Genomic DNA, 27,671 nt, shown 5'->3' on the forward strand with positions numbered 1-27,671 from the left:
CCGACTGATTAGCATACTTAATTAGGCGCGTCGGCCCACGGTCGTTTCGCGCGTTATATGTACCAGGGTGCACATCGAACAGCCGATGCCGCGACCTATAGCGTTTCTCGCGCGCAATAGCGTAACCATTGCAAACTCCTCCGGAACTCCAACCGCGAGACCATAAGAGACCCGTCACGTATTTCCCGGTTGCGTTGCGCGCGCGCATTCCTTCAGAGATAACGCCGCAGAACAAAAAAAATTAAGATGGAGAAGCCTCATGGAGAGTTGGTTTATCTCTTACAACTGCAAACAAACCTCATTTAGCAATCAGATGCAGCAGCCGCTGGAAACTTCCGGAATTAAATTAATCCTCGGATTTTTTTTGTGTATAAAGCGGTTGATTGGGGGAATCTTTGAGTATATATATCATTATTTTTGCGTAATATTTCCTATTATACGTATAAAAGAAATATTATGCAAAAATAATTACCTAATCAAACATTTTCTATATTATATATATAATTAAGTTAAATTTTAATAATTACTATAATGTATTTTATGCAACAAGCCACATTTTCGGAATCGAGACAAGATTTCTTCTGATTTTATTTACGCCATTTAATTCATGCGATATTTATCATTGATATGCACGAAAAGAAAAATTCAAAAGTATATTACCGACGCGATTACGCCACTGAAAAGCCACGCAAAAGGGCCATACAACGAACCGTAAATCGAGAGAGGAGTCAAGAGAAAGAGGAACGAGATCGGTGCTCCGTGAGTCGACTCGTGCACGAGGATGCGAGCGTGCGAGAGATTAAAACGAAAAACTTTTCTCCGCACTCGTCCCCCGTCCACCCCCCTTTTTTTCCTCCCTGAAAGAGCGTCGCGCATTTAACCGAGGATGCCGGGGCTCCCTGCGGCGAGTTCAATGGGTGCCCCTCTACCAAAGCGCCCTTCGCCGCGAACGAAAGGGGAAGGTGCACACACAGACACACACATACACACACATATATATAGATTGATACATATATATGTATGTGCGTGTATGTATGAATTTCGGTGAACCTCGTCGCTCTCATTTACTTGTTGCTTCTCGCTCCGAGGAAGAGAACGGTTCCTTAATCATAGCCATACTCATGGACCGTAACTTCCGTGTGTCAGACTAACGTAAATGGGAGATCTGAATTTCACACCTCGACACATTCTCTCGACTTTAAATAAATAGCTGTTTAAGCGCTCCTGAAGTTTTATGTTAAATATGTCCCGTTTGCGCGCACTCTTTCGGAAATATCACTATTATTTCCCCCCTCTCTCCCCCCCCTTAATTATTAATTATTGATAATTTTTGAAATAATATTTTGATTAAAAGGCTTTGTATCTTTAAAGTAATGTTTGTTTATTCGCGTAGAGAGTTCTTACTGATTTAATTATGCATTAAGAGATTGACATATATAAATTATACATAAAAGAATAAATTATATTAAATTATAGATATGGCTTGACAGACTCTATTTAGATGCTCTCAAGATTTATGTCAAATCTCTGCTTCTGGAAATCTCAGAGTTTCAAGTCTTCTTCAATATCGCTTTCTCCTTTCACACGACTGATATAGCAGTGCTATTTTTCTTTTCTTTTTCACAGCTGCGATTTATAATCTTATAAATAAATTTCAATTAAATTATAAAGTTACGCTAGGGAAAAGAATCTTGGTGAGATCTTCTCAATCTCGAAAATAGTGTGGAAAATCATCTTCGCGATTTAAATATTTCAATGTTTGAACTATACTTTCTTATCGATCTCAATGTTCTGCATGGATTCTCACGTTGCATCCATCGCTTAACTTTTGTGACAGGTCATTATCGAGGATTTTACTCTCGTTCGTTCTGCATAGAATAACGAATGGATTCTGGTTGCGAATCTAGTTTTTCTTCGGTTCTTAATTATTCATCCGTGAAGCGAATGGATATCAAATTGTCATGGTAATGAGTATAAAAAAGAGCGATGATAGTGCAAATAGCTTTCTGTTCTTGATGTGAAAAGCGCATCGAAAAAAGCAGAAATTTTGATAGAAGACGATTGTTGTAAAAAAATTACATGAACATTCGCGTCTTACTATTTAATCAATGAAATGAAAAAAATAATTATTTACATATAATAGAGCATATTAATTCATTCGAATTAAAAACGATTGTTTCATTCTTGCTATTTCTTCAATCTTAAATAAGGAACGAGCGTACACTTAAAAATGAATACGTCGGCGCGTATCATTTCGAACGTAATCCCGACCGCGTGCGGCACTCTCGGTACACCTTCAAAACTTGATACCGACCTTGAAGACAGCCCAGCAGGACGATCCCGAGGACGAGCGAAAGTTGACGGCGCATTCTTCCGCTAATATCTTCTGGCCTATTATCACGATGTTGCCGATGCGGCGACTTCACGAAACGATATCCCCGCGCAGGCGAGGAGTCCTTGGGTTCCAACGGATGATTATTTTATTATTGTCGAGACCTCGCCTCGTCACCGAGGTCGTACGAGAGTAGAGCAGAGGGCGAAGGAGAAAAGAAGAAGGAAGAAGAAAAGGAAGAAGAAGAAGAAACCGCGCGAAGAAAAGGCTCGGAGGAAGAGCGTGCGAGAAGGAGTCCGCGAGAAGGTCAGGAGAGGAGGAAGTGAGACCTCTTCGACCTCTATCGTCCTTCGAGGTCCACGAACGACTGAGGCGCACGAAGCGACGTCGGGCCGGCTATAGCCTCCCCTTCCTACTTTCACGTGGCGTGCTCCCGTTTCCAGTGGAGGCGCGGAACGGAGAGCTCCTCTCCATGGGCCATTTACCATTACCATCATCGTCGACGGCGACCGTCAAAAGGAGAGGAGGGCTGCCGCCCGACCGCGAGAGGTGGGAAAGAGAAGCGTACCCCTCCCTCCCCCTCTCGCTCCTTTCCATCTTCATCTTCTTCGGAAGGTAACGCGTCGTCGAGTGTCGGGAAGCGCCGGGGACCGGCGTTTCTAGGCCAGCTCTTCCTCCGCCACCGTGAGACGTCCTTCTTCTGCTCCTTCCGTCGTTCTTCCTCTGCCGTTTCTTCATCTTCCTCCTGACCAATTTCCCCGGTAGTTCGCGTCATCGCCTGCGAGAGGTTCTCGTCCCACTGGCCGCACTGGTGACTTGGAGGTCAAGGATACTTGCGGCCACGCAATTCTGACACGGATCGCGCGGATGACAACGACGATTCGGGGTAAACGGAGAACGAGGTGTAAGGGTGATGGTCCTCTTTCGGGGGTGATAGTACCTGGCGTACGAGTCTGTAGCAGAGAAAACAGAGAACGAATTTGCACTGTTGATTGCGCGCTATACAATACTTATTACCATGACACGTGTCGCTTCGTCATGTCCGATTTTCGGTAATTGAAACTAGATTAGATCTCGCGTGAACGTGAGGATATTAGGATTGATAAGAAGCGTCGGCGAGAAAGCCGCCGATAATAAGAGCCGGCGGAGTAGGTCGAGACCAAATGAACGTGGCGTTGAAGAGTCCGCGGATTAATTAAAAGTTTTTGTGTCCTCCTCCTGGAGAGGAGAAAAGAAAAGATGGGGAGCGACGTGACCCGCGCGCGCGATTAACGGCTACACTTTCTAATTGAAGTGTCGTAAGAAATTGAGGGGATGTTCTTACTAACGATAGCGACATTAGTCTCCTTTCCTACTTACACTCTAAGCGTTTATTTTACGCACGTGACGAATCTGCACTGCAGATCTGACATCGCAGCTGCACGATTGACATGTAGTTTTGTCTTTTTGCGGTCTCTTTCCCGGGAGAAATTCCGGAAGGAATTAAAGCAAAAGTAGTCTGTTTTTATGCATGTGACTAGAAATTTAATAGTGCGGTATAACATCTTAGGAAATTTAGAAATTAGCATTAGAAGAGACTTGGCACGTAATTAAAAAAAATAAATTTATTTCATTTACAAATATACACGTAACAAATATAAATACGTTAGAACCATTAATAACAAATCGACAGTTTTCGAAAGCTTTTTTTGAAATTGTTGAATGACGTTTCGAAATTGCCCTCGTTGCACCCACTTTAAGACGGTCTAATGCGGACGAAGGAGGGCTAAAAAACGCGATGCGAAAGTGTGGCAGTGACCCGCGGGAAGAAGTTTCGCGTGCAGCAGCTGCAACCGAATCATCCCGGAGCGGTCACGAGGCCCGCGAGCGGTCGTTTATCAACATCGGCTGTCAGCACCAGTGAATCGCGAGATGCTCGCGCAAGATACTCTCACATACGCGTACCTCTCTCTCTCTCTCTCTCTCTCTCTCTCTCTCTCTCTCTCTCTCTCTCTCTCTCTCTCTCTCTCTCTCTCTCTCTCTCTCTCTCTCTCTCTCTCTCTCTCTCTCGTTCTCGCGTGTTCTCCAGTCTTTACCATTAACCCACTTCCGCCTTTAACGTCGATACTCGGTCTAAGGTAAGCCGGTAGCCGTACGACCGATTTTCCGCGCTTTGTTTCGTCCACGCTTTTGCGTTTTGCGAAATCGAGAACGCGAACGGATATCAGCAGCGGCGAATGTCTCGTTCGCTATTTTATTCGATTCGATCTAACAATTCGTTTCAATAACGAAGTTTCGCGTTGCGGACGTGCGGAACGGCTCGTTTTCAATTATAAATCCGCTCTTTTGTTCGCCGGACATGCATGGTATCTCGAGTGCACGATTCACGGTTCTCCGGTTGGCAAAAAAATTCCCCGCGCGATATCCCATCCTTTATCGCAACGAGGCAACGAATCGCCCCGTTCGCCGATCGAGATCGATCAATTTTTTTTGTCGAACCAGGCGACAATTGATCGGCGCGAAACCATTGATAAGCCGTCTTCTAAGCCGAGATCACACCGGATCTGACTGTACGGCGGATGTGCGACGTGAGTCGGCGATACCTTTTGACCGGATTGAATTTGAATGGACTCATTATCTTCCTTAATAAGCGGCACTTCGTGCGCACACAATCGCGCTGCCTAAGCGCTGCCTTTCTCATGCCGAGAAGCCGCCTTATACATAAGTTAACTTAGTGTGTCTCCTCTCGCACGTCTGTAGCTTTTGTTCACAACCCAATTTTGCGATCAATTGCGATCGACCCTCTTTTGCCGTGGTTCTCATCTCCGATAACGAGAAATGATAACAGCGAGATTTCAAATAATTAATTATTGAATAACAATGAATATCTTTTCGCAAAATTTGTATTTTTTTCAGCTAAATAAATTAATTTTAACACGCAAGTTAAGACGAAGGTAGAAATGCTCTATAAATAGATTCATCTAAAAATAATTCAGACTAAATTTATTCGCAAAAATATATAAGAAATAGTAGATGTTTATGGGAAGACATAAAGTAAGCAGAATAAATCTTAATATCGATATTCATATATATCGATATTCTTAACTTCTGAAGCTTCGTCCGAGTGTTACCAGAAACGTCAAACAATTTGTCACGTTCGAATTGACTGCGCAAACAGCTGATGCTTTGCAGAATCCAGTCGACTCTGAACGCATTATGCAAATCGTGTACCCTGAACGATCGAAAATATGTAAGCTCTTCTTTAGCGTCTCGATATAACGACGGAATAAAATCGAGCGATCGCACCAGATGAAGATGCGATTTACTTTATTGACGCATATCTACACGTGCGCGCGAAATATCGTAAATTTGTCGCCTGGAGAAAATGATCGAAAGTTACCTTAATTACTATAGGGAGAACTTATTTCAGTAATCAAGATGTAAAGAGAAGTTTATCCGACGCGATAGAGACGCAGACTCGTTACTCGAGGAAATTTCAATTAAAAGCCCGTAACCGGGATATAAAGATTCGCCCGAGTGTATTATGCTCCAATAAACGCCGTCTTTATGGGTTCTGAATAATTGAGATGCGGAGAAATGAATTGCTTTACGTTGTCGATTTTGTTGAGGCGATGCGCAACGCGAGAAACTCGGAATCGGATGCTCAATTATTCTTATTCGTTACGATTCGTTTCTTCCTGCGAGTTTCTAATCATAAAACATATAGCCGCACAAACTTATATGCTTGATACGCGGTGCGTAAGGCATTCTGATTGTGCATTTACGGTGCATTTCCGACTTTACGACGGCGCACGGCCATTAACTGATCTAATTACACACACGCACATACATGCATATCGTTCGTTGATAAAACGGCATTTATATTCGGATCGGTACGTGTATGAACGTATTAGTATAGGCGAATTCAAGTTGCTCAGAAGGTTGATAACATAAAATAATGTCACGTTATCCCAATCTAATACCGTTAGATTAGACTGTCGTTAATTGATATTAGTCTATAAATGGCTGAATGAAATTTTAGATATATGCGAGAGTACTCACGTTTTAGCGATACGTTCGCGAGTGATCCAGTTTCTTGCGATTCAAGAGAGTCGAATTTATTTTCTTATTTGATAACTGACAAAGCCGATAAGCTCATTAACATTTCGACGAAGGTTAAAAAGAATTAGAGGAAAGATTAGAGTTCTTGGTCCGATTAAAGCGTGATTTATTGCTGTACGAGCCGGTTTTATCGACATTGGTTGACTTTACCGTGGTTTAACTGTTCCCCGATTTCTCTCTCTTTCTCCTGTTCTGTTTTCAAAAAAGAGACGAAGAACCAGAATAGCTCGGCAGAAAAAAGAATGCTGATCGGTCGAAACGACGATATATATATATATGAAGAGAAAATTCTTTGTGTGCTGGTATATAAATCAATGCCGTATAAAAGTGATGTGTTTTTTAAAATTTCGCCTGCGCATCGTCCGGTTTTTTCGTCCGTTCTCCCGTGTTCTGTTGTTCGTGTCTCTTGAAAGAACGTACGTTGTTTTTTTCTTTTTTTTTTTCGCAAGACCCGCGAGAAAATAAAACGCTCGCTGTGGGTGTCGGACAGAGGCTAACTCTTTGGGCGGGGATGAGACAAATAATACAGACGACGGGAAAAGAATCATGGTACCGTAGTCGCCTTCGCGATTCGCGAATTTCCATGCATCGAATAAACATTTCGCCGATGTCAAAGAATCACACCGTGCTCTGGACCCGAGACATTATATGACCATATACAGAGAGACACGTAAATCATATATTTGAACAGTACAAACGTCGCTGTCTGGCTTTAAAAGTAAAAATCAAGTCTCTTCGCAGGATAATTTAGGATCGTCGCACGACTTCCCTTTTGTTTTAGTATGAGTCCGCGAAATAAATATGAATAAAATTTAGAAAAAAATGCGAGAATGTGTATTTTTTAAGACGAAAGCCAAAGCACACTATTGTTGTATTTGTACTGCACATTTTTCGCAATCTATAATGCTCTCTCTTCCCTCGAAAGAATTAAATATTTTAAGCATAGATTCTGCCGCTCTATTCTGTTTCCCTCGTTTTATAATCGAATATTATTTATTTATTATATTACAATGCTTCATCTATTTAATTTTTATTCAAATAGTTTAGCGAATGACAGACTTTCTCGGAGTAAACATATATAATTTAATGAGAAATGAAGAAAAAGAGAAAATTCTGCGACTTCTCTCTTCTTGACTTCAAAATTCTCGAAAATATTATTCATCGAGTGAAAGATTCTAATTGACGTCTCGGCGAAACCAGATTATCCGGTGTGACGAACGGGCTTCTTATTTGCGAAAAAAGGATGCTTCGTGTACACAGTGACCAGTCGTGCTACTCGATCGTGTCTCCCCGTCTCATTGACGTAATTACCGGTTCTCGCGGAAATACCTGCGAGCGAGCGGTACGAAAATTCCTTTCGCATCGAAAACGATTTCAATACGACGATCGCGGACGTCGGTGTCACACTTGTGCAACGCGCATCCGTAATTATCTGGATCGCAGGTAAGACCAATCGCAGATAATACACGCCGGCTGAAAAACGCGACCGCGCACACCTCGGTATGTAAAACCGCAAGACGCGCGATCAGAGATGAACGCTCGATGTGTCGGGGATAAGTGTCGAGACCGCTAGCGTGAACTTTGAAACCAATGTCCACCCTGGATGATCGGCGATAACAATTTCGATCGAATTGTCTAAACTTGAACGTATTATCGCGCGATTGTTACGTCACGAGTCGATTCTGTCATTATCGGAAATTCGGCGATCGCGAGGCAAACAGCTCGACGATACAGATCTCCAGGAGTCTTCGACACCGCTGTACCACTCTTGCTTGCGATCGCACGTGGTTTTTTCGCTCGCAGCATCTGCAACCATTTTGCTCCGCGCGATAATCCGACTTAATTTGTCTCAATCAGATGTGCGGAGATAACGTCAAAAGAACTGTGTGTGTGTGTGTGTGTGTGTGTGTGTGCTGCCAAATGTGTTTTATAGGTCGGTATATCTCGAGTCATTTGGCGAACATCGCCCGAGAGACTTAATGTGTTTACTCTTCGTGCGATCTTCTTCGAGATTGTGCGAAATTTCGCGCACGCATAGCAGGACGAAATTGTCGAAAATCCCGCTTGGTCGCATCGCCACATCATATCGTCGCGTCGCGCGATTATTATCGCATCCTCTTGACCACCCACTCGCACAGCATCAACGGATGCAGAATGACACTTGGACACGCGGATTAAATTGCGCTCAATTTGCTTAAGACACACGGCCGTTTCAAATCTGTTTACGACTTATCGTCTGTGTGTATCGCGCTTAAAATAAAATCCTTCGCTCTGACACGGGTTCGCGGTAAATATATAAAATACGTAAAACGCTTATAATGTAAAGGACTTGACACAAATCTTTCGAAACGCTTCATCTGTTTTCGAACGAAAAAAGATAATCGCGCGAATGTTTTCATGTGGCCAAAGTTTTTACGAGAGAAGCGTGGATATCGATGAAACGATAATGCCGCAGGAATATCACACTCTGTACCTGTGTGTTGTGCGGCTGCGTATATAATTTGCATGTTTTGCCGATCGCTCGCCTGCGGCTCGATACTTGGAGAAGCCGCTCTCACCGTGTGCCTGATCTACTTAATACATTATTTTCCTCCACATTATCATCTCTTTATTCGGCTCAATAATATCGATCGATCTAGACCATATTTTTCTCACATCAGTTTTTCGCATTGCTCTATACAAACGAGACCACAAGGTACGTAATAGATACAAATCTATTACGTACTTTTATCGAGGATATATTACTTTGTAGAAAATCGAACCTAGAACCGAGAAATGTGTTTTACACACAATGCTTTTTTACTAGCAAGTTAGTGCGCGTTAGCAGATGGTAAAATTGAAATATTTTAACTTGTATACTAGTTAGAGAAAAAAGCAGCATATTCAGATATTGAATTTTGATTACACAGCAAACCGATTCATATTATCTTTTTATTATTTTTGAAGGAGAGAATCTCTGAAAAGAAGAAAGATTTTCCATGTAATTTTCTCAAAGAACAAGGAACGGAACATTTTTATTTTAGCGTGTAATATGGAATGCTAGACACATATCGAGGTTGTATAAACTCTGGTTAACGTAGGAATTTCTGCGAAAACGGCGCATATGGCTCAAATTAGCGACGACACCGTCGCGAAAATGTGCACAGTCATCAGTCTGCAATCACGCGCATCAACGAATGCAAGGCGATCGTATAGTAGCTCTCTCGCGATGCGAACACAAATCAGCGAAGCTCTATCGAGACTTTTACACCTAGTGCCGAGAACTCGGTCGCCACTTCGACATTCGAATGGCAAACGCTTTCGGCAAACGCGAGAGAGGAGAGTGCATCGAGCATCCCTCTTTTTTCGTAACCATTAAATCAAAGCCTCCTTTGCCGGACACGAGAGCGAAAAACGAGATACATTCAATCAACTGCTCTTCAGCAATCAATTTACGACTTTCAATGTATCCTATCGAGAAAATATCGCGCTCCAACTCGAGAGATTTCACTGTGAGCGGGTTTTTTTATTAATTAACATTCACGCACATTATTGCTTTATATTTTACAATTTAAATAATCTTGGGAATTTTATTCTTGTTTTATTAATATCATAGATGGAAGAATTGATAGATTAAAAGATCCATATTTTTTATTTAATATAAGAAACATAGGAATATATTCGTTTAGTGAAAACCTCAGAAAGAAAATATAATTGTGTCGTTAATATATTAGTGATGCCAAATAGTTGCGCCTTTTGTTTATTTTTTAATTACAATCATTGTTATTTTTATATTAGAAATATAATAATTATAATTTCTAATAATAATAATAACAATAATAATAATTGTACTTAATAGACAAAAAGATGCAACTATTTAACATATATAAATTAACGAGAACTATATCTCTGAACACAATATTTGCAATTGCAGTTTTTAATCGAACAATTCACGGCAGGAATAATATTTGCCAACAATGGATAAACTAGTTGTCGGAGAGTTTAATTTATCAATACAGATATCTCACACACAGGCGACATCTCGAGATCATTTCACTTCAATGTTAGCCTCGCAAATTGATCAATAAAATAAATAAGATCATATAATAATGTAAATCTTTATCAAATATGTATTTATTCAGAATTCATCATGCAAAGTTATCAAGTGTTTTTTCTATTTTACATTAATTCATTAAATTACATGTATAAAGAAATAATATCGATACTTTCGTGTACTAGGAAACTCTTGAGCAAAGATTTAAGAATATAGAAGAATAAAAAAAATAGAGAGATATAAATTAAAAATCCAGATTTCTCTTGACGACGAGACGATTTCGCGTTTCGCGCGATTTCTGCTCCGAAATGTTGAGAAATTCCCTAGGAAATCTCGCGTCCACTTGTCGCTCCATCTGCAGTTCCCTCGACGTCGTTCCCGCTACATGCGTTGTCGTTCCGGACGCGGAGTGTCACGGTTTTATCGGAGGCTGCGTGCGACGCGCGTGAACGGCTTCCCGCGAAAATGTGGTGAGTCGATTTTCCGAGCGGAGCGGACCCCCGCGATCGGCCGGCGATCAGCTGATCGGGACCGGCGAGCCCGGCTTGTTTACAAACACCGTAGCGCACCTAACCTCCAATCTTTGACATAACCTGTCAAACTTTGACATGGCATGTGCACATTATCGGAGCCGTTCGCGATAAGAGGATTAAACGCGAACGTTTAATCGAGATCTTTCGACTCGAGAGTATAACTCTAATCGCCCATTTTTCTTCCTTCCAGATGCACTCCGTGGGCAATGGCACGATGGTCAACAGTGCTATCCGGGGTGTTCTTGGCTCTCTGCATGGTCCTCTCCCTGGGGAAGCTGTTGTTGCTTGCTGCAGGGACCGGAAGCAATGGAGAACTCACGGAGGCGGACCAGTGGCTCGCCGAGATCGGCTTCGCCAAATATCGTCCGCTCTTTAGGAATAAAGGTAAGTCGCAACATAGTTATCAGAGACTCTCGATGACAATCCGCGGGATGCCGCGACGATATCTCGATTATCAGGAAGCTTTACTAGGCACATTATCAGAAAGAGATTATAAATTTTTTTATTCTCATAAGAGACAAATATTAATTACCGTATTTTTTATGCGCGAAATGATGCATCTAGATTAATTATAGAAAAAATGTAACCGAAAAAATGCAGATTATTAAGTAAAAAATAGTTTGTTAATTACATTGAGTATTAGAAATCATATTTAGAAATCTACAGAAAATAATTCCTGATATCGAGATCTTTTTTTACTTAAACTTATTGTCAGAGTAGGTTGTGCCAGTTAATATACTGGACCCACACAGAAAAATGATATGTATTAGATATCTGCTAGATATCTTCAATGTCTACCAGGGATATCCACAGGATATACAGAAACAGCTATTAGACATGCTATGGATATCCAAATGTCCGCCATTCGAGATCTCATAAATATCTATAGGATATCTACATAAATATCCACTAAGTATCCATACAATATCCAATGAATATCTACATAAATATTCACTAGGTATCTATACAATATCCAGTGAATATCTACAAAAATATCCACTAGGTATCCATACAATATGCAGTGGATATTTATGAAGATATCCATTAAGCATCCATACAATATCCAGTGGATATTTATGTAGATATCCATTGCATGTATACTGGATATTCATTAAATCTCTGTGTGGATATCCATTTAATGTTCCATAAATATGCATAGAATATATAGGCCAATATCCACTGGACATCTACATCAATATTCAGACGATATTTATATAGATATCTACTGGATATATAATTGATATTTATTAGATTTTGGCATGGATATCCATACAATGTTCTATATATATTTTATAAAAGATATTGGTAATAATGTTTATTAAAATTAAACAGTTTTAAATATCTTTTAAAAAAGTTTTTATTTCTTTCAATATGCATATGTATGTAATGCGTATCTCACATTCTCGTACAGAATGCGTATCTCACATTCTCTTGCTTCATTAATAAGCAGTACAAATAGAATTTAGCTAAACTTAAACGCAAATAATTAATAATTAATATTTAATCTGTTTAGCTATTTGGAACATAATACGCGTACGGATCATAATATTCTAAGATTACAGAATTTATAAATTTATGTTTAAATATGTGTATTAACAGTAGTTTAAAGCAAAACATTATATATACAGGGTGTCACTTAAAGATCGCCACTAAATACTCATTGTTAGCGTTATTTTTTAATAAAGAATTAGTTGAAAAGTTCTAAGTAATTTTTGTCTATAACACTCATTAAAAGAGTGGCATCTGGCAGTGAGCACACATGATTAGCCGCACGATTCACGTGCATTAAGTTAAAGCTCGGCGCTGTTTGGCCATATTGTACGCAATTAACTCCTTTATTAAGTATTATAGAAGAAAATTACTTACAACTTTTCGGCTAATTTTTTTCGTAAGAAATAACTATATGTACTTAGTGAGCGGCTTTAAGTGACACCTTGTATGTGTGTGTGTGTGTGTGTGTGTGTGTGGCGTGCGCGCGTGTGTGTATGCTTTGTATCGCTTTTAGACTCAGTCTCTTAGGAATTTACAGACATACAGGAATTTAAAAAGTTTATATATCATTTCCTCACACACACACACACACACACACACACACACACACACACACACACACACACACACACACACACACACACACTTTCTCCCTCTCTTTCTGTCTCTTAATTCTACTTGTAATTAATTATAACGCAAAAAATATATATATATATTGCTCCAAAAGTGCACGCATACATTATATATCATACAGCATACATATAATTACATACGCTTTAACTTAACAATTACGCTTCAACTTAATCATATTTATTTATACGCTTGTAAATAACCTTGAAAAAAATAATGCAAAAATTCATATTTTAAAAACATTGATGAGGAAACATCATCGTATGTAAAATAAATAAATCAAAACTTTTAGGAAATAAAAACGTAACAATATACGTATAGATATCTCACTATAAAACTGCATCTATATAAAACTACAACATTTAATTTTATAATAAACAATGAAGTGAAAATTATCGAAATAAAGGAAATAGACAATAACAGTAATTGTATGGGTAAATAACTTCCATATTACAAATTACAATTTAGTTAGTTTGATCTAATTGGGTTGAGTCAAAATATTTAATATAACATCGTAAATTTACTATAAATCATTATTAGCAAAAGAAACTTATTTAAAATTAATAAATATTGTATACATATTTAATAAAATGTTATTATTCAACCTTTGCAAGAGGATTTTGTGTTGATTTTTAAATATACCAATTATTCTTAATCATCTAAAATTAATCCCGTAGAATGTACAATAATACTTTTGCAGAGAAAACAAATTGATTAATTTCGTAAACAAAAAAATAGTATTTTTATACAATGCCTAGAGAGAGAGAGAGAGAGAGAGAGAGAGAGAGAGAGAGAGAGAGAGAGAGAGAGAGAGAGAGAGAGAGAGAGAGTGTTATATTGAAAGGGGTTAATCAAATACATTTACTGTTATTATCTATTTCCTTTTCGACAATTTTCACTCTCCACTATAAAATTATATAACACTGGATAGTAACATTTTCTCTTAGGACCGCAAAACTAACGAATAATACTATGAAATGAACTAACGATGATCTTTATCATCCTTATCACAATTGTCATAATTGTACGTTTGCACATTCAGTTTTTCTGGGACGCTATATAAAACATACCATATCTTTCTTCAGATGAGACTTTTCCATTATTTCGAGCGGCGATGGCAGATACGTAAACAGTGGAAATCTCACGATGAGATAGCCCATGTACGACAATTGCACTAGACACATTTGACACAAATGACAGGCACATCCACGTCATATAAGTATTCATCAGTATGCTTCTGGCATCTTATTGCTGAAACAATGAAACAAACCATTCTTTTTAGTTTGGAGTTTAATGTCTCGAAAGAATGCGCAATCTTTGAAATGTGTATACAGAACCGTGTATACAGAATTAAGACCTATAAGACAGTAATAGATAGTTATTAATAAATATATTTAACGTAAACCCTAACCTGCGTTGAATTATTTTGCCGTCGTTTCTCATTCTCAAATCTGTGTTTTGCGTGTCGGAACCAATCTTTACATTTTATTTCAAAATCTTTCTCCGTGACGCAAGGGAATGTTTTCCTGACAACTTCTGCAACAAACAAACCACAGTTTTTATAAATGTTTTATTTTCAGTGTACTTTCATACTATTTCTATTGATAGAAATGCGTCTTCGCGATATCATATTTGCAGTAAACGAAAAAAATTGTTTTCAAAAAAATTTAATTTTTAGAATATTTAATTGCCAGAATGTTTAATAAATAACCTGATCTATTTATTTAAAAATTTTAATATTTATTGATATTTCAATATCCAAATTATGTTTGATAAACACTATTTGAACTTACTAAACATTAATTTCATTATTTCCAATTGATTAAGTTTTCGTTTTCCCTTTCCTCCTACCCAACTGTATAAACTAGCAACTTCATTTGTAAAAATATATAAAAGCATTCGTTTAGACATTTCTTCATAGGTACTTCCACCAATAGCTGCCAATATATTAAACTGAAAATTTTTAAAGCATGTACAAAATGAATGATATATGTTAAAAATGAATATATATATATATATATATATATATATATATATATATGTTAATATGTATATATATCACTTTACGTAACTCACCATACGTTCTTTTGAATTTTCCTCGTTTGAAGAAAGCGTACTCTGTAAAGATTCCATTTCTTCTATAGTTTTCAGAGGGAAAGACAATTTGCTTAATTCATCATCATTTGACATAGGGCTAAGACATTCTGGTGTCAGATTGCCACCATTTGAATTTATTTTAGTCGATAAAAGTTGATGTTGCTCAACAAGATTATTTATGTCAAATTTTATGTCTGCTAACATTCTCTCAATACGTTGAAGATAATCTAAGAATAACACAAATATATATAAATATAAAAATAAATTATACATATATATATATATACAGGGTGTCCGGTGGTTCGCGTAAAACCTTTCGTGGGCAGGTAGAGTGGGTCAAACCGAGTAGAAAACTACTCTACCATTTTGCGAAATTCGCAATAATTAATGAGATATTAATTAATAAAGATCGGCATAAAAATACGCGCGCCTACAAGCGCGCGGCGAGAAGAGACAGCCCAATGTTACGTTACTATGCACGCAGCGAGAAGAGACAGCCTAATGTTTTACGGTTACTAGGCACGCGACGAAATTTTTTTATGTATTGCGCTTAGCAACTGTAATATTGAACTGTCTCTTCTTGCTGCATGCATAGCGACCACGTAACACTGGGCTGTCTCTTCTCGCCGCGCGCTTGTAGGCGCGCGTATTGGTTGATCTTTATTAATTAATATCTCATTAATTATTGCGAATTTCGCAAAATGATAGAGTACTTTTCTACTCGATTTGACCCACTCTACCTGCCCATGAAAGGTTTTACGCGAACCACCGGACACCCTGTATATATTATACATTGAGATATAAAATTATGTTCTTACTTTTAATTCCAATATATTCATCTCCTTTTAGTGTATTGTCGTGTGTATCTGAAAGAGTATAAAAATTATATTATCAGTGTATATACAAATATTTATAAGATATTACAAAACAGATTTAAAATAAAAAATAATCATCTAAATAATTGCTAACAGACATCTTGTCTAAAAATGTACGATATCGAATTGTCTTACTTTTAATTGTAGTATATTCCTCATTTTCTTTTTGTGTTTCATTGTGTGCATCTCCTTTGTATGTATCTGAAAGAATATATAAAATTGTATTATGAATGTACATACATAAATTTATACGATCTTATAATACAGAAAATTGTTGAAAGTATTAAATGATCAACTAAAGATGAATTGTCTTACTTTTAATACATTCTTTAGCTTCTTTTTGTGTAATATGTTTGCTTGAATCCCCTTTGTACGTATCTAAAAGAATATATAAAATTGTAAAAGTGTAAAAAAACATGTATATATATATATATATACATATATATTTAAGACCTTTTACAATATAGAATAAGATTATTGAGAAAATATGAGACAATATTAATATCGTGATAATTGGACGTATTTTGATATACACTGCTAGTACTAAAAATCTATAATATACGTTATACGTAATGTAAACTATAAATTTTCAATACTAACAGTGTATATCAATGCCCTATATTTATGGTTTATCAAAATTCAAAATATTCTTTAAATATGTTATTGCTCGACTATAAAGACAGATTCAAATGGTTCTTTTTTTTTAAATTTTTTTCAATGCAAACCATATTTACTGATCTCAAACATATCTCAAATATATCTCAAAAGACACGCGTGATAAAAACAATTTTAATATTACTTGTATAAACTCTAGGCGCTTTTGGATATGCTGGTAAGCATGATGGATTGCTATCATCACTTTCATCATCGGTATCGCTTTCATCATCAGTCTCAATCTGTTTTCTAGCTCTGACTTTTCTTTGTGTTTTATCATCAATATCAGTATTAACGTCGGAATTCATTTCAGCCTTTTTTACTTTACTGCGTGCTTCATTGTAGGAATCTAAAAATGATATATTATAATGATTTTTATAAACAATAGGTTTTTCATAATAGTTTGCAAACAAGACAGACAGTAAATTAAGAACTCTTGTGATACTTACCATATACACCAAATATTCGTTTAATTGGATACGTGAACCAATTGTCTTGAGGAGGTTGCCGTTTTTTTATTGCTTTAATAATATCATGATCTGTTTTATAATTAGGATACGAACATTTCTTGTCTTTTTGTATCCAATTATCAGGTACTACTTGTATTCCATCCTCAAATTCTAGTAAATGGAATAGATTGTTCGGAAGAGCCATCTTCCAAATTAAATATATTAAATCTGAAAGATAAAAATGTATAAAATGTATGCAATGTATACAATATACATATCAACGAGAAAAAGAATAGATATACGTACATTATGCAACAATGGTAGAAGTACAAATAATGTATCAGAAATGTTGAATTTTACATATTTTATTTTCAGAGAAGTTAAAGGCCAGACCGATAAATGTTCATATCCTGTCGATTTATATATTCCTAACAAGGAGGAATTACATGGTTCGGTATATAAATCACTTAAATTGATAAATTTTCGACCAATAATGAAAAGATCATTAACAGCATTACTGACAATATTTTCTATGATAACAATCGAACCATCGTTTAAACCACAGCAATTATTTGGATTATGAATAGATAGGGTAAAATCTGCTCTTGAAAATGTTGAATATCGAGGACCATTCATTCCAGGCAACACTGGGCCCGCATTGTGTATTCCATGTACACCCATTTTTCTATGTTTTTTTTCAAACGATAAGCAATGTTCCAATTCTGTCAAACGATTGTGAATTTGTTGTAAAGGACGTTCAGCTTTTCTAAGATATTGTTTTATTTTTTTTAAATAATTTTCATATCGAAAAGCGCTGAATGTATCCAGGGGTCCAAATTTTCTAACATCTTCTGCCAAATGAATAAGTGCATGTATATTGTAAGATGCATAATGTGATCCATATAAGATTATAAATGACTGCACAAAGTGTTGTAGTAAAGACTCCGCATAAGTAATATGTAAAAGATCTGGAGAACACAATAGCCGAATGGCTACGTGTAATGTTAAAAAATTATTGTAGACATCTTTTTTCATATAATTTTTCAAAACAATGGGACCAGTATATAAAAGAAAAAGTCTGAATTCTGTGGCTTTCCATAAGCTCAAAAAATTTAATTCCCGTGGTCTACGGGCAAATTCTACGGGTATCGATGATCGCATTTCAATAGACAATCTGGAAATACTGCTTATTGATTGTGCCGGCAGTCGAACATTTAATGGTCCGGATAACCAAAGATTCAAAATTTTCTTGACCACACCAATGCAAACCAAGTGCATATAATCCAATGGGATGTGACTTATCATTCCAAAATTCGGTATATCTGATAAAATACTCGACCCAGTGTGATGTTCTATCTGTCTTTGTATAAGGAAACTTTCATTTGTCCGACTAGTACAATTTATATCTGGGAAACACATTCTCCCACTAATATATTCACCTTCAGTTGTACATTTTGGACAACTAAAGTAACCGGTATGTCCTTTTGTGGCAGTTACAAAAGATTTTGCGGGTGCATCAGCAATTAATGAATCTATGGATACACGTATAGATTTTCCTTTATACTCAAGTCCTTCAGCTAGAATTTTTGCTTCATCCACAAAATCACGCAAAAATTCATTACAATCATACGGTTTCTTGGAACCATAGTAACAACCTATGATAAAAATATCAGAAAGGTTGGGTCTCACCGAGCCTAAAATAGGCCACAATTGATTAGTAGAGGATTTTGAAATTGGCAATCCATCTATACTGATTTGTACTGAAACTGAATCAACGTCATCTTGACTTTTTTGTAGAAACTGCATTATTCCTGATCTTAAGCCATTATGAAAGTATTCACCTGGTGTAACTCTCCGTACATTAGTATATTTTGGTGTTTTCAGCATTGTTTTAGAGTTTTTTGGCAAGTTATCAAAGCCATGGTTTCTTAAAATTGACAATAATGCAGTAACTGCTGTATGTGATATTTGAAATTGTACTGCCCAGTTTGTTAAATCTTGCCTAATTGTTGCAGCTGTGGACGAACTTGTACAGTCAGCATTTTTCTTGTTATTAAAAGTGAATGCAATCGGACATAAATCCTCCAAATTTAAATTACTATTATAATCAAGATTATATGCAATATTTTCATTGTCAGGAACATTACAATATTGTCGTGGTGGTTCATTTCTTAGTGCAACATTTGTTGCCTGATCAAGCTCGTAATTGACATCAGTAATTACGTGTTCAATAATATCGCTTGAATTTTGTACATCGTGTACCTTAGCAAAATCCGTCGACAATTTATTCATATTTTCGGCAATTGTGATAATACGTGCATTGCATTTTAATCGATGATAATGTCTTTTTGACATCTCTGACAGTAATTTTCGTTTTGGCATGATTGATATTTTAGTATATCCTACAAAAATATTATAACTATCTTTTTCTGTTGTGTATAGATATTTAAATATTTTTTTTAAGTTAATTATATTACTTTTATAATAAATAATAAAACAATTTATGTTCTAAACACAAAACATAATATGTACTTATAACACACATCTTTGTAAAACAATAAAGATAAATCTTTACCGTAAAATTATTAATAAAAAACAAATATATTTTAATCGCAAATAGTAAAAAAATGGGCTGCTTTCGCGAAAAATCAAAATGAGATTCAATCTCATTGAAATTTTATTCAATGAAATTTCAGATTTGACCAATCACAGCGCATGGTCATTTTAATCTGGATCATTTTGATTTTTCGCGAAAGCAGCCCTGATTAGAACCTTAATATACTTACAAGGGAATTGTCGGAAAATGTCCCTCATTGATTTTGATGCGATTTGGATATGTTGTAGAGGATCGAAAAATATTAGACCCATAATTTTTTTAGCTGTGTATCTCAATATCTAGAGGTTGAAACAACCCTTCGAAAATAACGGATTTTCGTTTTTAGCAAATATCTTCGAAAATATAAATATATAAAAAAATGTTTTATGCAAAACTTTTATGGTATTTTATACTTTTTACAATGGTGTAATCACATTTTTCGAAAATATCAAACTTTTTAATTTAGCCCCACCCATTTTTTTTGCAAAATTTAAAAATTTTATTAGAACAAAAATTTAAAAGCATTGAATGCCAAATCTATTCATGTAAATTAATAGTATGTTTCCACGATTTAATTTTTGTGAAAACGAGATAATATCGTACTATAGGTGCCGTGCTGTAGGTAGATGTTGCGTTATTTTTTTCAGTTGCGCTAACATGTTACATGACAATCCCATAAAATAAAACCTCACAAAGATGAAAAAAAAAATTCGCCATGTACATAAAAAATATTCTTTAAAAAATTAATGTACCTCTAAAAAAATAATACTTTCTTCTAAAAAATTATGTATCTTTAAAAAATATAAAATTAAAGCTAAATATGAAATCAATAATTAATTAGTCAAGTATTTACAACTAGAAACAATTCAGTTTGTGAGAATTTGTGTTGAATATTTGTCATAAAATCAATTTTGCTTATAGAAATATTAGGTATGATAGATTTTCTCAAAAAATTAAAATGCATTTTATTTTTATTAAGAAAAATCTAATTTTCAAAATATGTTTAATTTTGTATTGTATGTGGTATATAAAATTACACTATTATATTCCAAATAAATATTTTGTATGATATACATATATAATTGTACTGTTATGTTATATGTATACATCATTTTTTAGAAGATATATTATTTTTTATAGGTACATTATTTTTTTGAAAGATATTTTTTATGTACTTGACATATTTGTTTATCTTTGTGAAGTTTTGTTTAATAGGATCATGTCATATAACACATGTCAGGGCAACTAAAAAGAAATAACATAACACCTACCTATAGTGCGGCGCCTATAGTACTATGATATTATCGTTTTCACAAAAATTAAATCGTTGAAACATAATATTAATATACATGGTTGGATTTGGCATTTGATATTCTGCAATTTTTTTTATAAAATTTTTAAATTTTGCAAAAATTATATGGGTGGGAGGGAGAGGTAAATCATAAAATTTGACATTTTCGAAAAATTGTGAATACAACATTATAAAAAGTATAATAAATATACCATAAAACTTTTGTGCAAAAGATTTTTTCATATACTTAATATTTTCGAAAATATTTGCTAAAAATAAAAAAATCTGTTATTTTCAACAAGTTGTTTCAACCCCTAAACGTTGAGATACGCAACTAAAGAAAAATATGGATCTAATATTTTTGGATTTTCTACAACATATTTAAAGTGCATCAAAATTGGTAAGGGACACTTCCGACTGTTCTCTTATTAGACAAATCTGATAACCTTAAAAATATGACTTTAACACGATTTCAGAAATATTAATATTAAATTAATATTAAAATTTAAATAATTATAAAATAAAATAAAAAGATACCGTATACTTTTTCAATTAAAATGTAGAAAGTAGAGAAAATGTATATTACATCAACAAAATTGTAATATGTATAATTGCTATACGATTATTTAACGATTATTTAACACGTATCACTTCTGTCACCACATCAGACATAGTGTAGTACAATGAGATAAGAACATCATGCATTTTATGTAAAAGTGATTGTATTAATGAATGTATATAAATACACTCAAATTAGAAATAATAAAGGACTATGAACCATTTCAAAACTAAAAACACTAAACAACTCTTAACAAATTTTACCACTACATCAAAAATTGGAGTTTCATAAAAAAAACATTCATAAAATAAGTTTTTGTAATATTAAGTCTAAGCATCAACCATATTATATATTTCATTAAAAATATATTGCGGCAAAACAGTAATAACACGGTGGTACACAAAATTCTCTTCCAAGTGTGATAATACGTTTCTGATAATACGATCATGAACCAAAATTCATTTGAAAGCTCTTGAATTATATTTTTAGCTGCCATTGAGTATATTTAGAAATTAGTTTTCTTTTAGCTGCAATAAAATGTTAAAAATGACTAAAAACGCCATTTTTTGCCCCTTTCATATCAGTTTACTCAAAATCCTGACGTGCTAGGCAAATTCTGACGACGGCATTGTGTTCAGCGCGAAAAAATCCTCAAGAAACGTACTATCGCACTTCGGAGAGAAAGAAAAAGTAATTTTTTGTATCACTGTGTAATTGAATAAAACAAACAATATTAGCAATATGCTAGAAACACATTGCAATACGTTACAATATATCAACATTAATACGGTAGTGTTATTTGAGAAAACTACTATAATTTTAGATTTATCTTAAGAAGTGTGTATTCAGTAAATATTTAATTACTATGCTCCTTACTTTCAGGAAAAAAACTATTATTTATATTTTTTAAACAAAGTTGCTAAATTAATATTATCGTTTCTTATTTTAATTAAACACATATTAAATTTTTTCTTAAAAAATTTTAAATTGAAAAGCACACATATTCCATGTAGTACGCAACAATTTTTTTTATTAAGGGAGAAAATCGTCAAAAGAATATAACAGCATTAATAAAAAAATTTATAATTTTTAATGCTGACATGCATATTAGAATTAAATGCAAATAATTCATTAATTGTAATTGAAAAACTACGAGAAACTGATGAATTTGAATTTTGATTATGTAAAAGTTAACCATGTGAAAACATATTCTGACAAATAATGTTTATACAGGGTGTCTACTTAAATTTTGTAAAAAAATTCCCTGAGAATTTCTTGATAAAAATAAAAATATAAAACAAAAAATAATTTATTATAAACGTCTCAAAAAATACTAATTTATTTAAATAAATTTATTAAATTATTATTTATCTAATTATTTATTAAGTAAATAAGCAGATTAATTTATTTAAATATAATCTATTGAAAAATTGAACAAATTTCCATGAAATTTATAATTTATATAAAATATTGGTACTAAAAATAGATTGTCAATAAAAAAAAATCACAAAAAACTTTAATAAAAACTTCAATATTGCCAAGATATGTTAGACATATGTTTCTTAAATGCTAAATAAGAATAAAATTACTAAAAAGATTTTTTTTAAAATTCCCTGAATTCCAATCAAATTCCATTCCCTGATTTTTCAAGATTGAACAAAGTTCCAGAAATTACCAGGTTTTTTCCCGGGAGTATACACCCTGTTATAACATCTTCTAACTTTCATAATAGTTAATTTTAATAAATTACTATTGTTGGGGTGCTTAAATGAATAAAATAAATAAAATTGTAAAAAATGTTTAAGAGAAATATACTGAGATAGTACTAGCAATATAAGTAAAAAAGTAATATCCTAGAAATACTTAATATTGCAGCAATAACAGCAATAATACAAACAATAAAAGAAGAATATTAGTAATAAATTCTCATCATCATCACTAATGAAAGAAATACAATGGCAATGTTAGTAACAGAATGTAGTAACAGAATGTGTTGTCTTGCCAAAAATGATAATCATTGTACATTTTTTAACAGTTCATCCCTCGTATTAAGTATCAAATATATATGAGGAATAAAATATACAATCAAGACAAAAATCAGAAAAACGCAAAACAATAATTTATAAATTAATTCATATGACATGAAAAACATATATACCTGACAAATCCTGATGCCCAACTCTTTGAAACGCACAACGTTGAGATCTTTTTTGGAGGGTTAAAACTGTATGGCAAATACCAATGCCAGAATAAAATGTAAGACACGGTAGTCTTTCCGACTGTTGAAATTGCACTGCAACAAAATATTCAAATTTATTTAGATATATATGTAACTCTGAAAATATATTCAACACTATAATATAGTATTTATTCAATCTAAAGCGATAATAGCTAATATGACACGAAAACAGCTAATGTGACTGACAAAAATTTTGAATGAGAAGTATCGCAAATCAAGAATATATGAATTTATTATAATGTATATATGAAATTATTATCGTCCTTAGTTATAGATAAAGATAAAACAAAGGCAAACATATATAAAGCAAAACTTTTATAATTAAAAAAGCAAGATTGCAAAAAAATATTTAATTATACTAAAAATAACTTATCAGAAACATACCTGACAAATTCCGATCCCAAATTCTTTGAAACGCACTAGATCGAGATCTTTTTTGGAAGGTTGAAACTACATGCCAAATACTGATGCCAGAATAAAATGGAAAACATTGTAGTTTTTCCGACTGTTGAAATTGCACTGCAACAAAATATTCAAATTTATTTAAATATATGCAACTCCAAAAATATATATATTCATCGCAAATATAGTATTTATTCAATCTAAAGCGACAGCATATATAACATGATGATAATAAGTTATTAGAATGAGAAGTGATGCAAGTCAAAAAGATATATAAATTTATTATCATCCTTAGTTATATATTATAAAGATAAAATAAAGACAAACATATACAGCAAAATTTTTATAATTGAAAAAACAAGATTGCAAAAAAAGATATTTAATTATACTAAAAATAACTTATGAGAAATATACCTGACAAATTCCGATGCCAAATTCTTTGAAACGAGGACCTATTAGAAGCACTAGTTCGAGATCTTTTTTGGAAGGTTGAAACTATATACCGGCAAATACCGATGCCATAATATAATGTAAGACTCGGTAGTCTTTCCGACTGTTGAAATTGCACTGCAACAAAATATTCAAATTTATTTAGATATATATGTAACTCTGAAAATATATTCAACACTATAATATAGTATTTATTCAATCTAAAGCGATAATAGCTAATATGACACGAAAACAGCTAATGTGACTGACAAAAATTTTGAATGAGAAGTATCGCAAATCAAGAATATATGAATTTATTATAATATATATATGAAATTATTATCGTCCTTAGTTATAGATAAAGATAAAACAAAGGCAAACATATATAAAGCAAAACTTTTATAATTAAAAAAGCAAGATTGCAAAAAAATATTTAATTATACTAAAAATAACTTATCAGAAACATACCTGACAAATTCCGATCCCAAATTCTTTGAAACGCACTAGATCGAGATCTTTTTTGGAAGGTTGAAACTACATGCCAAATACTGATGCCAGAATAAAATGGAAAACATTGTAGTTTTTCCGACTGTTGAAATTGCACTGCAACAAAATATTCAAATTTATTTAAATATATGCAACTCCAAAAATATATATATATATTCATCGCAAATATAGTATTTATTCAATCTAAAGCGACAGCATATATAACATGATAATAATAAGTTATTAGAATGAGAAGTGATGCAAGTCAAAAAGATATATAAGTTTATTATCATCCTTAGTTATATATTATAAAGATAAAATAAAGACAAACATATACAGCAAAATTTTTATAATTGAAAAAACAAGATTGCAAAAAAAGATATTTAATTATACTAAAAATAACTTATGAGAAATATACCTGACAAATTCCGATGCCAAATTCTTTGAAACGAGGACCTATTAGAAGCACTAGTTCGAGATCTTTTTTGGAAGGTTGAAACTATATACCGGCAAATACCGATGCCATAATATAATGTAAGACTCGGTAGTCTTTCCGACTGTTGAAATTGCACTGCAACAAAATAATTTAGTTATATCAAATTAATTTAGATATATGTATATGCTACTGCTAAAATAAATATATGAAATATATTATTACGCACATTATTACGTGTATTACGTATCACGATTAGCCAACGTGGTCACAAAACGCAAAATAATTTTTAAGTATATCTTCATACAGAATAATCAAAAGGAAAAGAAAATATACTTACAGAACAAATTCGTGCACAAAAGGACACCCAAACCGATGCACAATATACAAATAATGTGTTGGATTTTCATGGATTTATCTTGATTCACACACGGTACATACGTCTCGCGTAACAATCACGTAACAATGGCCTCGTGCTACGTGCTTCTTCATTCTTTACCGGATACCGGATGCCGGCTTGACTCGGCAGCTCACATGTTTCCGATTAGCTAATTGCGTGTCAGATCATATGCGCAGAACAACATCGCGCAGTTAAGGGCGCCATGAATTGGAAAGTGGCCAATTAATGACAAAGTAGCCGCGGCGCGCACAATCATCGGGATTTTCATGTTCAGGGATATATATGTATACACATGTATTGCAGTTACGCGCCTAAATACAAATAAGAGTGCTGCGGTTCTTTGGGTGAGTTTGCTCGCAAGATGAAAATTACGAAAGTGAGAGATTCACTAGATTTCGACGAATGAAATCGTAGATAATCTATTAGTGAATCGCTCACTTTGTAATTTTCACCTCGTGAGTAAACTCACCCAATAAAGAACCATAATTATAATAGGCACCAAGAAGATAAACGTATGCGTATTACGCACATAATACAAAATGTAAAATATCGAATAGTTAATAATAATATTAACTATACGTATATAAAAAAAATTCAAATATAACTATTTAGATTTTAATTTCTAATTAATAATGAATATATGCTTATTAAATATTTCTGGCAAACATTTTTACGAATAAGAAATGAATATGTAGATAACACGTGGATCTCTAATAAATATCTTTCGTAGCTATTTGGTGGACATGGATATTATGTAGATAACATGTAAATATCTAATGAATATCCTCGTCAGATATTCAGTAGACGTGGATATGTAGACAATAATCGGATATCCACGAGATATCCTTGTTAGATTTTTAGTGGACGTAGATATGTAGAGAATATGTGGATGTCCACTAGATATCCTTGTTAGATTTTTAGTGGACGTAGATATATGGAGAATATGTGGATATCCACTAGATATTCTTGTCAGATATTCAGTGGACGTGGATATGTGGACAATAATTGGAAATCCACTAAATATCCTTGTCAGATATTCAGTGGACGTGGATATGTGGACAATAATCGGATATCCACGAGATATCCTTGTTAGATTTTTAGTGGACGTAGATATGTGGAGAATATGTGGATATCCACTAGATATCCTTGTTAGATTTTTAATGGACGTAGATATGTGGAGAATATGTGGATATCCACTAGATATTCTTGTCAGATATTCAGTGGACGTGGATATGTGGACAATAATCGGATATCCACGAGATATCCTTGTTAGATTTTTAATGGACGTAGATATGTGGAGAATATGTGGATATCCACTAGATATTCTTGTCAGATATTCAGTGGACGTGGATATGTGGACAATAATCGGATATCCACTAAATATCCTTGTTAGATTTTTAGTGGACATGGATATGTGGACAATAAGTGGATATCTACTAGATATCTTTGTTAGATATTTAGTGGACGTGAATATGTGGACATTATATGATATCTAATGGATATCTAGTGGATATTTTTAATAAATTTTTAGTTAACATGGATGTGTGGATAATATGTGGATATCCACTAGATATCCCAGCTGGTTATACGGGAGATATAGATATTTTTGATATCTAATAGATATCTATTGATTATCCATAA

General features: G+C 34.1%; 3 protein-coding genes across 7 annotated transcripts in view; 1 reads left to right on the forward strand and 2 right to left on the reverse strand.

Moving 5' to 3' along the window:
- LOC145944454 (serine protease inhibitor dipetalogastin) overlaps nt 1-2,722 on the reverse strand; it is a 29,484-nt gene extending 26,762 nt beyond the window's left edge. The window contains exon 1 of the mRNA XM_083052788.1: nt 2,315-2,722. Coding sequence (XP_082908914.1) covers nt 2,315-2,369 — 55 coding nt within the window. The 5' untranslated portion in view covers nt 2,370-2,722. The remainder of the gene's footprint in view (nt 1-2,314) is intronic.
- Nucleotides 1-27,671, forward strand: part of LOC145944452 (apoptosis-resistant E3 ubiquitin protein ligase 1) — an 80,923-nt gene that overhangs the window by 28,767 nt on the left and 24,485 nt on the right. The window contains exons 1-2 of one of the 3 annotated variants that reach the window (XM_083052778.1): nt 10,813-10,936; nt 11,190-11,383. In XM_083052778.1, the coding sequence (XP_082908904.1) occupies nt 11,206-11,383 (178 nt within the window). In that variant the 5' untranslated portion in view covers nt 10,813-10,936; nt 11,190-11,205. Of the gene's footprint in view, nt 1-10,812; nt 10,937-11,189; nt 11,384-27,671 lie in introns of those variants that run through there. The other 2 variants (XM_083052779.1, XM_083052781.1) reach the window with 2 other exon arrangements.
- On the reverse strand, nt 13,699-26,106 carry LOC145944549 (uncharacterized). 3 transcript variants are annotated; one of them, XM_083052936.1, is made up of 15 exons: nt 25,971-26,106; nt 25,616-25,768; nt 25,180-25,314; nt 24,697-24,849; nt 24,265-24,399; nt 23,800-23,934; nt 17,196-17,423; nt 16,892-17,095; nt 16,408-16,470; nt 16,228-16,293; nt 16,036-16,083; nt 15,197-15,444; nt 14,914-15,073; nt 14,532-14,656; nt 13,700-14,371 (listed from the first exon to the last, which is right to left on the reverse strand). In XM_083052936.1, the coding sequence occupies exons 1-15, from the start codon at nt 26,038-26,040 to the stop codon at nt 14,366-14,368; spliced, it is 1,929 nt and encodes a 642-aa protein (XP_082909062.1). In that variant the 5' UTR covers nt 26,041-26,106; the 3' UTR covers nt 13,700-14,365. The 3 variants fall into 3 exon arrangements, 2 of the variants coding, with proteins under 2 accessions (XP_082909063.1, XP_082909062.1); XM_083052937.1 differs by lacking the exon at nt 24,697-24,849 and having other exon boundaries at nt 13,699-14,371; XR_014426693.1 differs by lacking the exon at nt 14,914-15,073.

Source organism: Prenolepis imparis, unplaced genomic scaffold, assembly GCF_030444845.1.
Source record: "Prenolepis imparis isolate NDT839.2.m4 unplaced genomic scaffold, iyPreImpa1.0 SCAF_13, whole genome shotgun sequence".
In the NCBI taxonomy this organism is placed as follows: domain Eukaryota; kingdom Metazoa; phylum Arthropoda; class Insecta; order Hymenoptera; family Formicidae; genus Prenolepis; species Prenolepis imparis.